This window comes from Coccidioides immitis (genome assembly GCF_000149335.2).
Source record: "Coccidioides immitis RS genomic scaffold supercont3.6, whole genome shotgun sequence".
Classification (NCBI taxonomy): domain Eukaryota; kingdom Fungi; phylum Ascomycota; class Eurotiomycetes; order Onygenales; family Onygenaceae; genus Coccidioides; species Coccidioides immitis.
The window spans coordinates 902,090-917,604 of NW_004504312.1; the positions used below are offsets into that span (position 1 = coordinate 902,090).

Below are 15,515 nucleotides of genomic sequence, written 5' to 3' on the forward strand. Positions count from 1 at the left end.
GGAAGATCATAGCTTACCGTTATGGCTGCGGCTCTTACGGAAGCGTAAATTTATCATCCCTGTAGCCACGTTATCAGACCGTATTGCTCTTTGTTACCTGCGGAGATGGATCTGAGCCGTTTGTAGTCAAGAACGCGTCTTTCTCAAGCGGAGCTTCATCCAAGCCAAGGTGAGACATGGACAACATCCATCGAACAGAAGAGTGACGGGTCCATTCTTTGGACATTTTCTATTCATGGGTCGACAGCTCATACAGGTTGCCCGTACATACAAAGAGAAGCCCGATCATACTCAACCATTTCATTTTACCCACGCGTGGCATGTGTTGTCAAGGGCAGCGTACGGTTTGGCGATACTTCAATATCAATGCACGAGGAATGCGATTAGCCATCGAAGAGCTCAGGGGAGAGAAGCCGAACCTAGATTCCCGCTTTTTCTAGACGTGTACATGCTATATAGGCTACCAATTATAGCTTTTCTGCAGGTGTGGAAAATCATTATAGGCAAGGTTGAGGGGTTCCTGGTTACTCAAAAATTGGAAAGTCATGTTGATGTCGCTCTCTAAGACAATCATCGATGTGACGATTCCGTGTACTTCCAAGCCCCCCGCCAATTCACTCCGTGGATTTGGGACTGAAGAGGAAAACATGATCGGAAACAGGGAAATACTCGGGGGTGGCATGACTCGAACCTGACCTCGTTTTGAGCTAGAGTGGTTCATTGGGACTTTCTCTGTGCGACGTTTCGAATTGACACACGGTGTGAATTACGCGCCCAAGGAACGTCAAGGACACAGCTAACCTCAGATCATCGCGAACTAGGATGTAGTGAAGAGCATCCGGCTTCAATTGAAGATCGACCAGCAAGAATAAGAAGATCCGCCTATGATCATGGAAGGATGGATAGAAAGAGAAATGGACATAGAGCAGCTGACAAAAAGAGACCATAATCCTGTTCCCCGCTCGTATCGTCCCCTGATTTATTTTGGTGATTGCATGTTGGTTAATGCGAGCGGCTATTCCGTGTTTTGGCCATCGAGCGCTGCACAGAAAAGCCGAATACTGTTTGGCTGGACGTCAGCCGCCTGGTTATTTATAATATGCACTAGTCTGTATTGGTGCTAGCGTCAATTCTCTTCTAGCAACCGATTAGGAAATTCGAAACCTCATCAGCCCATCAATCAACCAAACCGGTCGACCATCCCATCCATCCACCGGTCAACCATACAGCAAGCTCGTAGGTCAGCCAGTCGACAGGCTCCAGCTGCACGGGCCACCACGATCGGAGCATGGTCTGCGCTAAGTGAATCTTCTATCTCCCCTATACCAAAAATGAAGCCTTTTGAAACGATGGACAGGGTTGGGGTTGACATTCTCGTGCAATCTCTTCCAACCATCCTGCTTCAACTTTCCCCGCGTTTATATCTTCTCTTGAAGTGGGGACATCACCACTATTGGGTAAGATGGAGAGCCAAGAGAGTGATCCATAGTTCTGAGATCCTGATGAGGACCCCTTTGCTTTGTTTCTCTACTTGAAGCCCAGGCGGCTTTCTATTTACATTTGCAGAACCAGTCTCTCGGGACCTAAGGTACCAAAGAGAAGTGTTTCAGCTCGACCGATTTTTGAATACTCTTGAATCGAAAACACGCTGTTGTTCGTCCTGCGGAGAATTCTGGAGTGGGATTCAAAACAACATCGCGCTTAGTTTCTACTTTTAGTGATTCTGTGTCAACAGTCGCCGTGCATACCTCATTGCCTGCCTCGGGGTTCATATCCATAGGTCCTGAGCAAAAGTAGATTTCTCCAGCCATCTTCTTTGGTAAAGATGGCTGTGTTTCCTCTCCCCTTTGCTATTCTAGTCCATGAGGGACTTCAAAAAAAGAACCGCGTCTTTGAGCTTAAATTGGACGAGATTTCTTCCATTCCAGGGAAAGTTTAACCTCACAGTCCTATCTAAACCAGAAGCGCCATCAGTTCGAGCTTTCTTGCCCATGATATGATATTTTTCTGGGTGCGCACCTACATAATTATTATTTTTATTTATCTTACCCCGAAATACCGGTCATCTATAAGGTACTATGCCTTGCAAACCAGGTTCTGACTGCTGCAAAAGCTGCCGCGGGTCACCACTAGGAAGCGGCAGAGGCAGACAACAAACCCGCTTTGAACCCGAGCTTTTCTCACAACGAAGTTCTTCCACCGGCAGCCCTCGATTTTCATCGAGACGGGCCAGAAGCCCTCTATCCCTCAGCACCAACGATAAGGGAAAAAGGTACTCCTTAACGGACTTATATAATGATAAAACCATGCCTATTCCCTCTGATTTTACCGAATATCTGAATATACCTGAAATTCGGCCACGGAGCAAGTTTACGGTGATTTATGCTGGTACATCCGACGACGAAAGCGTGCTTCCTGCAAAATTCCTTACAAAACGCACAAAATCACCAAAGAAGCTTATGCGCTTACCCCCGGCCAAACTCAGCAATTTACCACCATTTTACCCCTCGCTTCCGAAACGACCATCTCGTACCGGACGGGCCAAAGAAGCAACGTTGCTACTGTCTTCTCACTCTTCTAATGCCTCTTCTACTTCCCCCGATCTAAGCCCTTTTGATCCATGGCTTTCTAAAGGATCCGGTTCATCTGGTCCACGAGGGTCTGTAGCGGCCACAGCGGCAGCGTTTGTACCTCTGTCTCGTTCTCCCAAGAGTCCTCCTGACTCACCTGATCTAAGCCCTTGTGCGAAACCCTTCCCAAGACGACCTAGTCCCTCCGGTTTGGGAAGAACAGGAGCGTCAGCTTTTCTGTCGCCTCCTAGTTCTCCCGGGAGTTCTTCTGGATCCCGTGATGGAAGCCCTCTTAGGACACAGGCTCCAAGAGGGCCGCGGCCCTCCAGTCCAGGAAGTTCGGGAAAGGCAGCGTCTCTCTCTCCTCCTCGTGCTCCTATCGATCCTTCTAAGTTCCGTGAAATAAGCCCTGTTGCGACACGCGTTGTGGAAGAGACTCGTACATCTCGGCAAAGTGAGAACAGGGATCTATCCCGCTCTCGTTCTCCTGTGTCGGGCTCACGCAGAGTCTCTCTATCATCGCATAGAGATGGGCGCCCTACGCGGCTGCCTTCCCCAGTCTCTTCATCATCTTCCTCGCCATCTCGACCGCCGTTGTCATCAATATTTGTGGCCGTCGATCCTAGTAGAGCCCGATCCTCGTCGGCCAGACGCGAATCTAAATCCTTGTCTCCAAAACTCGATTGTAAGTCGTTTAATCCGGGGCCCGGGGGTGGAGAATTTACAAGAAACAACCTGCCACTGAATGGGCGCAACGAACCTTTCGAGAGCTCTTCCACTTTGGCGCGCCGACGTGAGGCATCATGTTCACCTTCACGAGTCGAAATTAAGCCGCAGAAGAAGGTTCGATTTGCGGACGAGAGAGCCTACTCCCTAACTGACGTCCTACGAGAACATTCACGGCCCAAGCCAGGTCTACGCGGGGCAAAACGTGTCCCGCTTCGAGGCTCCTCCAAATACTAGTCCGATTTAATTCCACGAAAGCACTCTATTCACATCATGGGCCCATTACGGGCGCTTTTGTGACTGACTTGTCAAATGACCTTTCTCCCTGCCACTCCCGTATGTGGGAGATGTACTCTGTGTGCTGCCACTCATTACCGTACCTTTCACTGTCGCTCCTTGTACTATACTCTCAATATTTTCCTTTGTCTAAGTTGGTTGGGGTATATACACTCATTGGATCAATAATTATGTATTATGAAGTACTCCGTATATGAATTAATGAATTAATGTCTGCACAAGTTCCCTAGTCCTATAGTATGATTTCTTTATGATAGGTAAACTACTCTGTACATATTAAAAGATTGATTCAGCAGCAAAATTTAAGAACTACTTTGTACAGAGCACAAAAGTCCCTAAGGGTTTGAGCGCAAGAATAACAATGTCGTCAAACCAAGATATTTTCCCACGCTCAAAACTTCTGGGCTCCCACCAACTGCAGTGGACACGAAGCAGGTTCAAAAAGGACACCTTTGCCCTTTTCTTGTCTACAAAACAAAATAATTGTTGCTGGAGATTTCCTTTTTCCTTCCAGCTAATGATGTCCATGCGACTCTTCACAGTCTGAGGTTCGGCGTTCCAGGCACATATTCACATCGACCCCAATGGCCAAGAGCTACAAGGCTCGCAAGGAAGAGTTCGTCTCCAACCTTACAGGAGGAGATATCTGGGAAATCAATGCTGTGATACTTGTAGCACAGGTAGGATGTTGAGCCACTGTGCCATTGTTTCTCAAAGTATGTCAGCGAAAAAACTAACAGAACCCTGTGTTGACTCTAGTCCGCTGTGCTTCTCTGGTCCGCCCTTCAGGCCCACCGGTCCTTCTTCTCCCCATACAGCATACCAGCTCTGGTCACGGATTTTCTGCTTAATGTCCTGGCTATCTTGTTTGCCATTACTCTTTACTCCAGCGCTCCTGTTCTCCTAAATATCCTCCTAGTCACTCCCACCATTTTCATACTCTTGGGACGAAAGCGAAAGCAACCAACCCAAAAAGCAAAGCCACCGCGTGCAGCTGCTCACCCTTCACATGGCGCATCTACGAATAACCTTGACCCGTTCCCCGTACGGCCGTTCCTCACGTTATACCGAGGTGGGATGATGGTGACGACGTGCTTGGCTATTCTAGCGGTTGATTTTCGTGTTTTTCCACGGAGATTCGCGAAAGTCGAGAATTGGGGGACATCGCTGATGGATTTGGGTGTCGGGTCGTTCGTCTTTTCCGGAGGAGTAGTCTCTGCCCGCTCGATCCTCGTATCTCGGGGCCCATCTAAGCGTTCAGGAGAATCACTGCCGCGACGCTTGCTCGCCTCAATCCGTCATTCAATACCTTTATTGGCACTAGGTCTTATTCGACTGTATAGTGTGAAAGGATTAGACTATGCGGAGCATGTTTCGGAGTACGGTGTACACTGGAATTTTTTCTTTACGTTGGCCTTCTTACCGCCATTTGTGGAGGTTTTCCATGCTTTGACCACGATAGTCCCATCATACGAGGTTCTATCTCTCTTTATCAGCATCATATACCAGGTTTTACTGGAATCGACAACGCTGAAAGAATATATCTTAGTGTCCCCCAGAGGCCTGTCTCTCCTCTCGAAGAACCGCGAAGGAGTGTTTTCTTTTTTCGGATACCTGGCTATTTTCCTCTCTGGTAGAGCCACGGGTTTACGGATAATACCCCGTGAAACTGGGCAATCCGGAAGTCCTAGTTCTCGGAAAAAGTTGCTCATTCGTATGGCAATCTGGACGTCTATCTGGACAATCCTATTCACGTTTAACTCCTTTCAAGTCTTTGGCTTTGGAGCAGCAATCCCGGTTTCTCGCCGACTTGCCAACATGCCATACGTCCTCTGGGTAATCGCCTTCAACAACTTCCAACTGCTACTTTTCTATCTATCAGAATCCGTATTCTTTCCTTCGGTTTACAGTGCTACCGATCGGAAGACTGAGACTGAACGCAGCGAGTTCGCTACGAGCAAAATCCTGGGGGCCTTCAATAAGAATGGTCTGGCAATGTTCCTGATTGCGAATCTCCTGACGGGAGCGGTAAATCTGAAATTGAATACCCTGGATGCGAGCAGAGAATTGGCCATGGGGGTTTTGATTGGATATGCAACTACATTGACTGCTGTTGCATTGACATTAGATCGGTGGAATGTGAAACTGAAGATTTGATTGTTTTTCTCATGTGTTTAATTCCCTTTATAGACGTGTCTGGGTATACTATGCAGTGTATAATATTAGCGTTAGATTGGCAAATAATAAATACAACGTCCAAGCATATGGCTTTTCCGTCTCTCTTGCGTAAAGTTAGGACATTTCAGTTCCTCCGCAGGTGTTCGAGCCTTAAGCTAGCGAGGGACCTGCAGTTATGCGCGAACCCCTGGCTTGGCGTCCTCACATGCCTCGGCGGCGTCAACAAAGTCGGAGCTTATGATCTCCGAACTGGGCTCAATTTCAGTATAACTGCTTCCAGTCTTTCATCAATGCCTGGGACTCCGTCTATGCGTTCTGTTTTTTTGGTGGAATTGACATCGTCGAGCTGAAACAATGGCCGTTGAAGCGAAACTACCTCCGTCTTACCAATACCCTACACCCATTGAAGGCCCGAGCGTTCCATACAAGAATGAGGGTGCTTCAAACCCAGTTCTTCGAGGCAGATTGCTCCAAATAGGGGCTTCACTGTGAGTATACTTGCGCCGTAGCATGTGCGCTCCTTGAGTTGAGCAAAACAAGCTAACGGATGGGATCTGCCAGAGTCCAGTCCTCCAACTTCATACAGAGCATCCTTTGGAAAAACGCCGGGTTCAGCGTGCTCCACACCATTAAAGAATTAGAGGACTACGAGCCGCGATACGACCCTACTGTCTTCCCATCCACAAACTATACTGCGCAAACAGTCCCATCCTCGGCTGTCCCGCGAAGCGCAAAACGTCAAGGAGGGTACTACACGGCTGCGGATTACCGTGCGCTTTACCTCTCCGGGGAACTTACCCCCATAGCTGTAGTCGACGCGCTTCTTCCATTAATTCGTCGAGATGTCTCACCAGCGGGTGAACATTCGATTGCGTTTTTGCAATCAAAAGTCGATCTGATTCGTGCAGCTGCGGAGGCCTCGACAGCAAGATACAAAAATGGAACTTCGTTGGGTCCGATGGATGGTGTTCCGGTCGCCGTTAAGGATGAGGTCGATATAGATGGCTACAAAAGAACTGTGGGAACGAAATTGGACTACACCAACAAGTCGGGCGGGACGTCCTGGTGTGTTAAGAAATGGGAAGAGGCTGGCGCCATTGTGATCGGGAAGACGACTATGCATGAGTTGGGGCTTGGTGAGTGGCTACTGCACGCGATGGTGTTGTATATGGCGGCTTATGAGGAATTTCCACAGATACATCCAATAACAATCCAAACTTTGGGACCCCCAGGAACCCTCACAATCCAAATTATTACACAGGAGGTTCTTCAGGAGGCTCTGGCTATGCAGTTGGTGCCGGCATCGTGCCCATTGCCCTTGGTGCCGATGGCGGTGGTTCAATTCGTATTCCATCAAGCTTTTGCGGAATATACGGCTTGAAGACGACCCACGGGCGTGTATCCGGATCTCCAACCCGTGGGCTCGCTACCACCACTGGTGTCTTCGGGCCTATGACCAGCAGTCTTGATGACCTCGATATGTCCTATCGCATCATGTCGAGTCCAGACCCAGACCATGTTACGTCCTCTAGCTTTCCTGATCCAGCCTCGGCCACAGCCGCGACCGCTCGCCCAAAGATCATTGGAGTTTATCAGGAATGGGTCAAACGATCCGATCCCGCTGTTCTTTCTCTCTTTAACCGAGCAATGGACTACTACCGCACCCAGCAAAACTATGAAATTATCGACATCACCATCCCTTATATCCCACAGGGCCAGAAGGCCCATGCGCTTACCATTCTCTCAGAGATAGCTTCCGGAATTTCAAAGGAAGACATTTCCCAACTATCTGCTCCCAACAGAGTGCTTGTTTCCAGTGGAAACTCTCAGGTGTCAGCGCGGGATTTCTTCGCAGCACAGAAGTTGCGCAGCCTACTAATGTCCCATCTCGCATTCCTGTTCAAGAAATATCCAGGAATGGTCATCGCTACGCCCACATTGCCCATTGCAGGGTGGCAAATCAGCCCCGGCGGAGCTGACTTAACCCACGGCGTCAGCGATGTCAATACTTCGCTGCGTACGATGGAGTACGTCTACTTGGCCAACTTTTCCGGTTGCCCGGCCATTTCCTGCCCTATGGGATACGCCGAAGACACCAAGTTACCTGTGGGTATTATGGGAATGAGCGAATGGGGTAGCGAGTGGGCGCTGATTGAATGGGGTCGCGATGGTGAAGGGTTGCTGGATACCGACGAGGATGTTTCTGTCGATAGTAATGGCACTGCGAATGGTGGTGAAGCAGCTGTCGTGGTGAGCAAAGGCTTGAGAACACCCTCTGTACAAAGCGGAGGAAAGTGGGTCGATGCGATCGGATTGGCGAAGAATAACAATGCTGGCGGTAATTCGTGAGGTTGAGTTGGCGAACCTACCCTTTTCTCACGATTGGTCCGCCTTTGCGAGATATAAATGATATGCGGATGGGATTATCATATTCTGTAGATACGCGATATAATAATTAATGCTGTCGAGTGGCAGACAGAATTCCCTCCTTGCTCTCATAGAGTAGCCGACAAGGGCGTCGATGATATTTCCTTTCATTCTCAGTATAGACAGCCAATTTTGCAAATATACCAATTTATTCAATACATAGCTAACCACCCCCCGAGATAACCAGAAAGCAGAGAGCAACGACAAAGACAAAAAAAATAAAGACTGGTCGTCTGACTCATTGGAATACCGCGCTTCGAATTCTGGTTTACCCAACCCATGTCATGTTCCACACCTCCTCTGCATCAATTAAAACAATCGTGCCGGGCTGATGTATCCCCCTTGCATCAACAATAAGAGCTCCCTCTCCTTTTTCCTGCGATTGGGATGCCGGGGACTTGGGTGTATTGCACATGGCTCCAGACATCGGTAGCACACCTTATAAAGAACACCGGCAGCTTACGCACATCTGGTAGGAGAATCAGTCGAGAACGACAAGACCCGTCACAGCGGAGATCCTGTTTGTATTTGTCTCGCTCTTTCTTCAATTTCGCAAAGACCTGGCGCCCGGCAGCTTGTGTGGTGAGTGGGCTGAAGTTGCATATGATGACGGCTGTGGGTGAGATGAGGAGGCACGCCAATCCACCATGCAGGTTGCTTATGCTGATGAATGGTTTGTCCGATAACTTAGCAACAGCACAGTCCCCTGGGAAGATATTCTTCCACTTGTTATGGATGGTGATGAAGAATTTTTCATCTAAGTCCAAGGGTTGCTGTGGCATTTTGGTGCAGGATCCTATTTGCTTAAGAAGTTTGAGTATGGAATGTGATTTACTCCACAATAACCATTAACGGAACCGTGGTGTGTTGATATGGAAGATTATGATAGGGAATCAGCGGTGCGTAGATGTTTCAACTGCCCATCTTATACTGGGAGCAGAAGAGAAATTAGCACCTCTGTTGCCACCATGAGGCACTGAGTCCTGCGTGAAACAATATTGTTGAAAACTATTTCCTTGATCCAAAGGTCAGTGGAAGATGAAGTGGAATAGTACTCATCCCAATGTGACATGCAGAACCGTGACCAAGAAAACAAATATCACAAGGGGTGCATAATGAAAGGGGGATATAATCATTTGCTTTAGGGTAGTTGACTGAAACAGTAAAGATATTTCGTCACTAAGTAAAATATACTGAAATCTTTAAAGGCAGGCAACCACAGTATGTCCCTCAGTACATCAAGCAACAGGGGGTCGCAGTGGCAGCAACAATGGTGAAAGTAGTGGCCGTAGCCCGCAAAAGGCATCTAGTGAAGAGCATCTTCTGGCACAGTAGTAGAATAAACCCCATCCCCCAACACAAAGGAATAATGAATGCCAAATTTCCCATACAAAAACCAAATCGTAACTGCATCATGGATCATAAAAAGGGAAACTCCAAGACTCCATGACATCAGGATCACACACACGGCAAGCAAGGAAGAAAAAAAAAAAAAAAAAAAAAAAAAAAAAAAAAAAAAAATAAGCCCTATTCAAATGAACACCCCATCTCCAGATGATGGAGCGTAAAATTCACATCCTAACCAGGCTTCTTCGGCTCTTTCTCTCAATTCTGCCAGTATCTGCTCCCTGGGGCTGGCACCATCCATCAAGGACTCCTTAACATGAATGATATAGATTCGAAGGCCATGTAGTGGTGGCACCTGGTCCACTGGACTCGGTTGCTCAATGCTCATCCGCTCACTTTCGGGTTCCAAAGATGCTGGCTGAGCTTGAACTTTGGTCTCGTCTTGTTTTGCTGGTCTAGATGTAGCGATCTCTGCTTCACTCCTGGACGGTTTACGAGGGCGTAATGATTTTGGACTTAGCGGTTGCTCCGTTGATTCAGAAGGCAGGCCTGGGGCGGATTCTCGCCTTTTGCGTTTTCTAGATTCGGAGGACTCCTTTCGCCGCTTCTGGCAACCTAGCACTTTGCTGGCCAACGCTGATAGTTCCAGGATGAGATGACGGGGACACAGATGTCCATACAACGAACCATCTTCAACTGAATCAGAGTAAGAGCATTCGATAAAGATTGCGCGGAGCGAGCCAGAAGCAATTTTTGGAGCGGCAGCCTCCCATACCCCGGCATTTCGAGGTTCCAAAGAAATCGAATCTGGCTCAACATCACCGAAAATGATGACCTCAGCTCCCGTCAATTGGTCCCTGATGAAAAATGCAGAGCTCTCCACCGTCGCCAAGGCTGCATCTTTCCCAGAATTACCATATTGCGCCGGAGAGAATGTCCTAGAGTGGCGTAAGAACCAGGAGTTTTAAAAACGGGGCGGGCAGCCGAGACTCACCTAAGTTCCGATGCATCTATTGATACTCGACGAGATGGAAGCAGCACAGACTCGGTCGTGAAGACTGTGCTCTCTGCTCGATGGTGTTTTCCGGTCTCCGGGTTGTACCGTTGTTTGCATGATCCATGGCTGACGGCCATACACTTTGTAACCAGACCTTCGCAGACCTTGACATAGCCCTTTCCCTCTCCACGCCCCAGTCGCATGTTTCCGCCATCGACCAATCGCTGATATGTTATCATGCCGGCACCTCCATCTTCATCAGAGAGATTTGGCCATGTGATATCGTTAAAGACGTGATTCTTGAGTGCCGCAATAGCCGAAGGGAGCGCGGTTACAGTTTTAGGCCCAGACTGAAACTCAACAGCGGGTGTGTTCATGGCCAAACCAGAAACATGGTCAAGATGAGGATGGGTGACAAGGATAGACGCAATAATCTCACGAAATATATAAGCAGCATTTGCTCGCGCAGTCAGGTTTGGAATATCAAGGCCGACAAAAGGCCCGCCGGAGATCGTTGGCCTCTCGATTTTCGTCTTCTCGTCTCGTTCAATGGTCGTATAACGCTCGAGGATTCGTCCAATCCCAGACATCAGTATTCCAGCGTCAACAGCTACGACGGAGTTTTTGTTCCAGTTCGTGGCCGTTGACCGGACGAGAAGGCCCGTGACATCATCTTCGCATGGTCCGCCTGAAGAGCCCTGCGCAAGACTATCAGCATCGACTGTACCAGAAAAGTGTTCACCCTTCGAAGCTGGTTTGTTTTCGCTGAAAATATCCCTCACTGGCGGTTTACCTAACACTAACAGGGCCGTATGCCCTAAAAAGAAATGGGCCAAAAAAAAGAAAAAAAAAATAAAGGCCCGGAAGAGAGAGACTTCCGGGAATGCCAACAAAATTCATGGGCACTGCAACCTGAATCCTGACACAAACCAACCGAAAACTGAGAAAGAAACAAGTTTTGAAACTCACCAGTATGATAACCTGGAACGCACTGTCGCCTCGGCTGCTGGCTCGCTGCACGGCTTTGCCGCCTCCTTCAGCGGCACGACGAGGCATTGGAAGCTGTGCTCTTCACTGTATCGCCCCTTTCAAGTGTTGACAAAATACAGGCCCCAGCCCACGGGGTTATCAATCACCAAAGGACGAACTGGTGAAGAATGTTTATTCTCATGACCCAGGTCCGAACAAGCGATGGTGCCCGGGTGCCTGTGTATATGTGTGTGAGTGGGTATTGGTGTGTCTGCTTGTGTGTGTGTGTGTTCCGAGCTGGTGGTCAGCCAATACAGCCTAGGGTCGGGCGGCGGCGGCGCAGTCGCATGTGCAGGGCCGCGTCTGGTGAAGCCCGGTTGTTTGTCGGGCGGCGAAGGGCGCCGTTGGCAGGAGAAGGCACGGACGGGCGGTTATCGCGGCGTTGGAGAGGAGGAACGGTGGTTGACAGCGCTACGCAATGCCCTGCGGGCTGAGGAAGCGGTGGGAGATCCGGGCATGCGGCTTTTCAAACGCAGGGAGACGTTTATCTAAAATGATCACTATCAGTTGGTAGCCCGGTACTATTGCGTGCGATGATCCTTTTAGTCGAGCGAGACCCGAAGAAGAAATCCTTCTCGCCACGGTAAATAAATAGAGAGATGCGGAGGAGACGGTCAACATGCGGAGTTGCTTTTCTTTTTCAGCTTCCCCCCGAGACACGGAGTCGCGCCAACCAAAGTATGTAAGCTTTTCCAACAGGTCAAATTTTGAGTTTGTAGGGCGAATGAGAGTTGCGCCGCTTCGTCGGTTCGCCTGCAATCCTGCTTGGTAGCGGGAGGAAATGCGATCAAAGGGAACAGGCCGCGACCGAAAAAGCAATCGACGGAAGGGTGGTAAATCAAACAAGATCGACGCCGCTGAAGCAAAGAATCCTCCTCTGTATTGTACTCAAACACATAAATAAACATAATCACACAAGATTGAGGTTGGTGAGCCAGAACGCCCGCCTCTCCTTTTTTTTTTTTTTTTTTTTTTTTTTTTTTTTTTGGTCTCAACCCCCCCGACCCGTGTGACTCCTCAAATTGGCCTCGAAATTTCGAGCAAAACCGCGGGCGGCATTGTATCGAACAAGGATCAGGCCCCCAGCCCTATCTTTTTTTGGCGCTTGTGTTTCCTTGGGACACGAACGCCAGGTGGAGCACCCCAAGTGCCTTTCATCGACTCGGCAGATGCAGCTAAGACCTCGCCGATACGAGGATTTTGACACATTTTCGCCTCTGGTCACATTGGAGGACAAGGTGGCGCAACAAGGTCGTCGTGTTCTGAGAGGTCGTAAGGGGATGGTGTGCATGGCAAAACCGCCCCTTGTCTATCCAACGTCATCCATCCCTTGGAGCGGGAGGGTCCTTTGTTTGTGTGGCTACGGGCATGGATCTGGTGTTCCGACCGGGGTACGGACGAAGCAGTATACTAGCATATACGCGATATCAGACGAAGAGATCTGAGATCTCTCAGAAAGACCGGATATGGAGGTATGTACTTAGATGGCTATCGCCAGTATGCCCAACAGGTTATCACGAACAATCTGTACAAAAACAATCGTTGTCAACTATAAAGCAGTCCACCATAGCATCCCATGTCCACAGACCATAGAACAAACCCCCGCACACACGTGCAACGCTAGAGTCAATAATAGGATATTTATCAAACAAGGCAAAAGAGCCCAGTGGAGTGGCAAACTTGAGTAATACAAGATTCTGCATTTGCATTTTCTCACAGGTTGGATACTGGGATTTATAAAAAGGGTCATAACTTCATTCGAGGTAGAACGCCAACAGGGGAAAACGGACAAAGATAAAAAGAAACTAAGAGATCAGCTCGAAGGCTGCTATTACCTCCTCGTAGTCCTAGGGAACCATTAAACGCCACCACACAGCATGATCGCTAAAACACGGATAATCAAATAGGGAAAGGTAGGGTAGGTAGGACGCAATGGGTGGCGATCGATGTCTAGTAGATGTCAAGGCGCTTGATGTAACAATCGAAGAAAAGGATATCAACTGAAAGCGCTATACTTGCTGTTGTTGCTGCAATACAGCCGCATCATAGGAAGGTATAGGAGGGTCATTAGGGTCTGGATGAATGTCGATTCTCGCATCGCCACTCTGGCCGTTTGGGGGACTTGTGGCTGGGCTTGAATATTCGGGTGGTGGTTGATCTAGGATGGCGGCATCAACGTCGCTGTCATTTTCTCCGGCTTGAGCAGAGTTCGACGTTCCTTCACCGACGTCATGTGGTGGAGATATATGTGGGAGCGGGGCGAGAGAAATATCTGTTGGAGACCGGACAGGACCGCCTTGACCAAGCCTGATCGTGCCACTTCGAGTTCGCGAATGAGCAGATCCCCACCATTGGGGCGTCTGTGAGTTCTCACGGCCCGTCTCAAGCAAAATACTGCCTTGTTCACTCCCATATGGAGGAGGAGGAGCCAAGCTTCCGGTCATAGGAGCCAGGCCCCATTTCTTCACGTTGGCTTCGATGAAAACAAAGCCCAGCTGGCCAAAATTCACATGGACTGTGCACGGTCCATTGGCGCCGACCGTTGGGAAGAAATTTTGAGATTTGAGGCCGTGAGCCACGTCTTCGAGCTTCTTTCCGTTACGGGTGAAGAAGATGGTTCCGCTTCGTGGACGATAACCGACACCAACGACATCACCTTGTACAAATTCAGGTCCGTAGAGTGTAGGAGTGAATGGTTGATTATGGCGGCGATGGCCTGTGGACTGATAGGAGATAGAGGTTTTATGGAATCCTAAAGAGAGGGAAATTCAAGTCAGCAGCTATCCGGATTAACTTGCTGCGTGGCTGTCCGTACCAGGTAATCTGAATAATGGATAGGGCTTTGTGGTCATGCCTATACTGATAAGGCTCGTTTCAGGTTTGTCGTATATTTTAGCCTCCCAGTAGTAGACTTCGTTCTGTTTGGGCACGGGCAAGTTGCTTTGGACACTGCACTCAGAATCGAAAAATTCAATCTCGGTTCGCGCTTCAACAAAACAATTTGCGATCTCCAGCTCTGGTTCAAACTCCCATGCGGAAACACCTTTTTCTTGGATCGCTAGAAACTGAGATAGCGAGATATCGGTCTGCGCGGATTCGGGAGGGTTTGCTTGGATGAACGCTGGAGGAGTCGACACGCGAGAGTTAGAACGCAACGGCTCCCCAAAGTAGACAGGATGACCACCCTTTTTATATCAATGAAAACGCACCTTTAGCTCTCATATACTCTGCCTGCTGCAGCTCATCCATGGACTCAAGGGCCTCGGCCTCCTCCCTCGCAAAGGCCTGTTCATCGTCGTATTCACCGGGCCGTCCGAGGCGGTCCAGTATGATGCGGCCACGATGTGTATACCTGAGAAAGAAAACAAGAGAGAGAACGATGATGGCGATTCCGGCGGATCCCAGCGCTGAGAGAATCCCGATGAGGATTCCCTTCCCTGTTGACCCGACGTTGCCACCTAGGGAGAACATGATGCTCTTCTCGCTCGCGCTCACCCGCGACGGACGATACCCATGGTTCACGGGTTCCGTGGCTTGCTGAAAGGAGCCGAATCGACGATGGATGGAGCTTTGAGAGGATGGGGCTGGCGTTCCTTGAATGAGCGACGTGGTGAGTGTGGTGACGAGGTCGTCCCGACTAAACATCGTTCATGCTGCAGTCATGAGTGTCGCGCCGTGCAGAGGAGGATGGCTGAGGACAAAGAAAAGAAAAGAGATGGAGTGTCGACCAGGACAGACGACTGAGTTGAATGTGTGGTTGTTGAGTGGATGATACGGCGGCTCAGTCTGGGGTGTCGAGGGTTGGAACCAGCGTCATGCTCGGCGTTAGCTCGGTGGGGTTGGTGGGTTTTCCCAGCACAGTTAGGGCGCAACCCAGCTTAAGTTGACGACTGACGCAACGGCGGCCCGCTTCGCTCGCAGCGGATGGAAGATATATGTGCTTT

At 49.3% G+C, this 15,515-nt stretch overlaps 7 protein-coding genes across 7 annotated transcripts; 2 read left to right on the plus strand and 5 right to left on the minus strand.

The window, feature by feature from the left end:
• Positions 1–1,180: 1,180 nt before the first annotated feature.
• On the minus strand, positions 1,181–1,811 carry CIMG_13697 (uncharacterized protein; the record flags this gene model as incomplete). The annotated part of the gene is made up of 3 exons (XM_001243832.2): positions 1,181–1,320; positions 1,559–1,583; positions 1,749–1,811. The coding sequence occupies 3 exons, from the start codon at positions 1,809–1,811 to the stop codon at positions 1,181–1,183; spliced, it is 228 nt and encodes a 75-aa protein (XP_001243833.2).
• A 758-nt stretch (positions 1,812–2,569) lies between these two features.
• CIMG_03275 (uncharacterized protein) lies at positions 2,570–3,375 on the minus strand (the record flags this gene model as incomplete). The annotated part of the gene is made up of 2 exons (XM_001243833.2): positions 2,570–3,235; positions 3,331–3,375. 2 exons carry the CDS (start codon positions 3,373–3,375, stop codon positions 2,570–2,572), a joined length of 711 nt encoding a protein of 236 aa, XP_001243834.2.
• Positions 3,376–4,037: 662 nt separating this feature from the next.
• Positions 4,038–5,862, plus strand: CIMG_03276 (GPI-anchored wall transfer protein 1). The gene is made up of 2 exons (XM_001243834.2): positions 4,038–4,273; positions 4,353–5,862. The coding sequence occupies exons 1-2, from the start codon at positions 4,178–4,180 to the stop codon at positions 5,748–5,750; spliced, it is 1,494 nt and encodes a 497-aa protein (XP_001243835.1). The 5' UTR covers positions 4,038–4,177; the 3' UTR covers positions 5,751–5,862.
• Positions 5,863–6,125: 263 nt separating this feature from the next.
• Positions 6,126–8,252, plus strand: CIMG_03277 (N-acylethanolamine amidohydrolase; the record flags this gene model as incomplete). Its single annotated transcript, XM_001243835.2, has 3 exons — positions 6,126–6,259; positions 6,333–6,907; positions 6,967–8,252. 3 exons carry the CDS (start codon positions 6,126–6,128, stop codon positions 8,118–8,120), a joined length of 1,863 nt encoding a protein of 620 aa, XP_001243836.1. The 3' UTR covers positions 8,121–8,252.
• Positions 8,253–8,466: 214 nt separating this feature from the next.
• On the minus strand, positions 8,467–8,980 carry CIMG_03278 (uncharacterized protein; the record flags this gene model as incomplete). The annotated part of the gene is made up of 2 exons (XM_001243836.2): positions 8,467–8,574; positions 8,666–8,980. 2 exons carry the CDS (start codon positions 8,978–8,980, stop codon positions 8,467–8,469), a joined length of 423 nt encoding a protein of 140 aa, XP_001243837.2.
• A 749-nt stretch (positions 8,981–9,729) lies between these two features.
• On the minus strand, positions 9,730–12,060 carry CIMG_03279 (cAMP-specific phosphodiesterase; the record flags this gene model as incomplete). Its single annotated transcript, XM_001243837.2, has 3 exons — positions 11,512–12,060; positions 10,540–11,240; positions 9,730–10,483 (listed from the first exon to the last, which is right to left on the minus strand). Exons 1-3 carry the CDS (start codon positions 11,596–11,598, stop codon positions 9,730–9,732), a joined length of 1,542 nt encoding a protein of 513 aa, XP_001243838.1. The 5' UTR covers positions 11,599–12,060.
• A 978-nt stretch (positions 12,061–13,038) lies between these two features.
• CIMG_03281 (protein SSH4) lies at positions 13,039–15,262 on the minus strand. Its single transcript, XM_001243839.2, has 3 exons — positions 14,781–15,262; positions 14,387–14,692; positions 13,039–14,323 (listed from the first exon to the last, which is right to left on the minus strand). The coding sequence occupies exons 1-3, from the start codon at positions 15,214–15,216 to the stop codon at positions 13,581–13,583; spliced, it is 1,485 nt and encodes a 494-aa protein (XP_001243840.1). The 5' UTR covers positions 15,217–15,262; the 3' UTR covers positions 13,039–13,580.
• Positions 15,263–15,515: the final 253 nt, after the last annotated feature.

Bases quoted from the DNA above. Each gene is read 5' to 3' on its own strand.
- CIMG_03276 (XM_001243834.2), top strand. From the start codon at position 4,178: ATGGCCAAGAGCTACAAGGCTCGCAAGGAAGAGTTCGTCTCCAACCTT. The intron at 4,274-4,352 runs GTAGGATGTTGA...TGTTGACTCTAG, and splicing joins CTGTGATACTTGTAGCACAG to TCCGCTGTGCTTCTCTGGTC.
- CIMG_03281 (XM_001243839.2), bottom strand. From the start codon at position 15,216: ATGTTTAGTCGGGACGACCTCGTCACCACACTCACCACGTCGCTCATT. The intron at 14,693-14,780 runs GTGCGTTTTCAT...CGACTCCTCCAG, and splicing joins AGAGTATATGAGAGCTAAAG to CGTTCATCCAAGCAAACCCT. The intron at 14,324-14,386 runs GTACGGACAGCC...CCCTCTCTTTAG, and splicing joins TCCATTATTCAGATTACCTG to GATTCCATAAAACCTCTATC.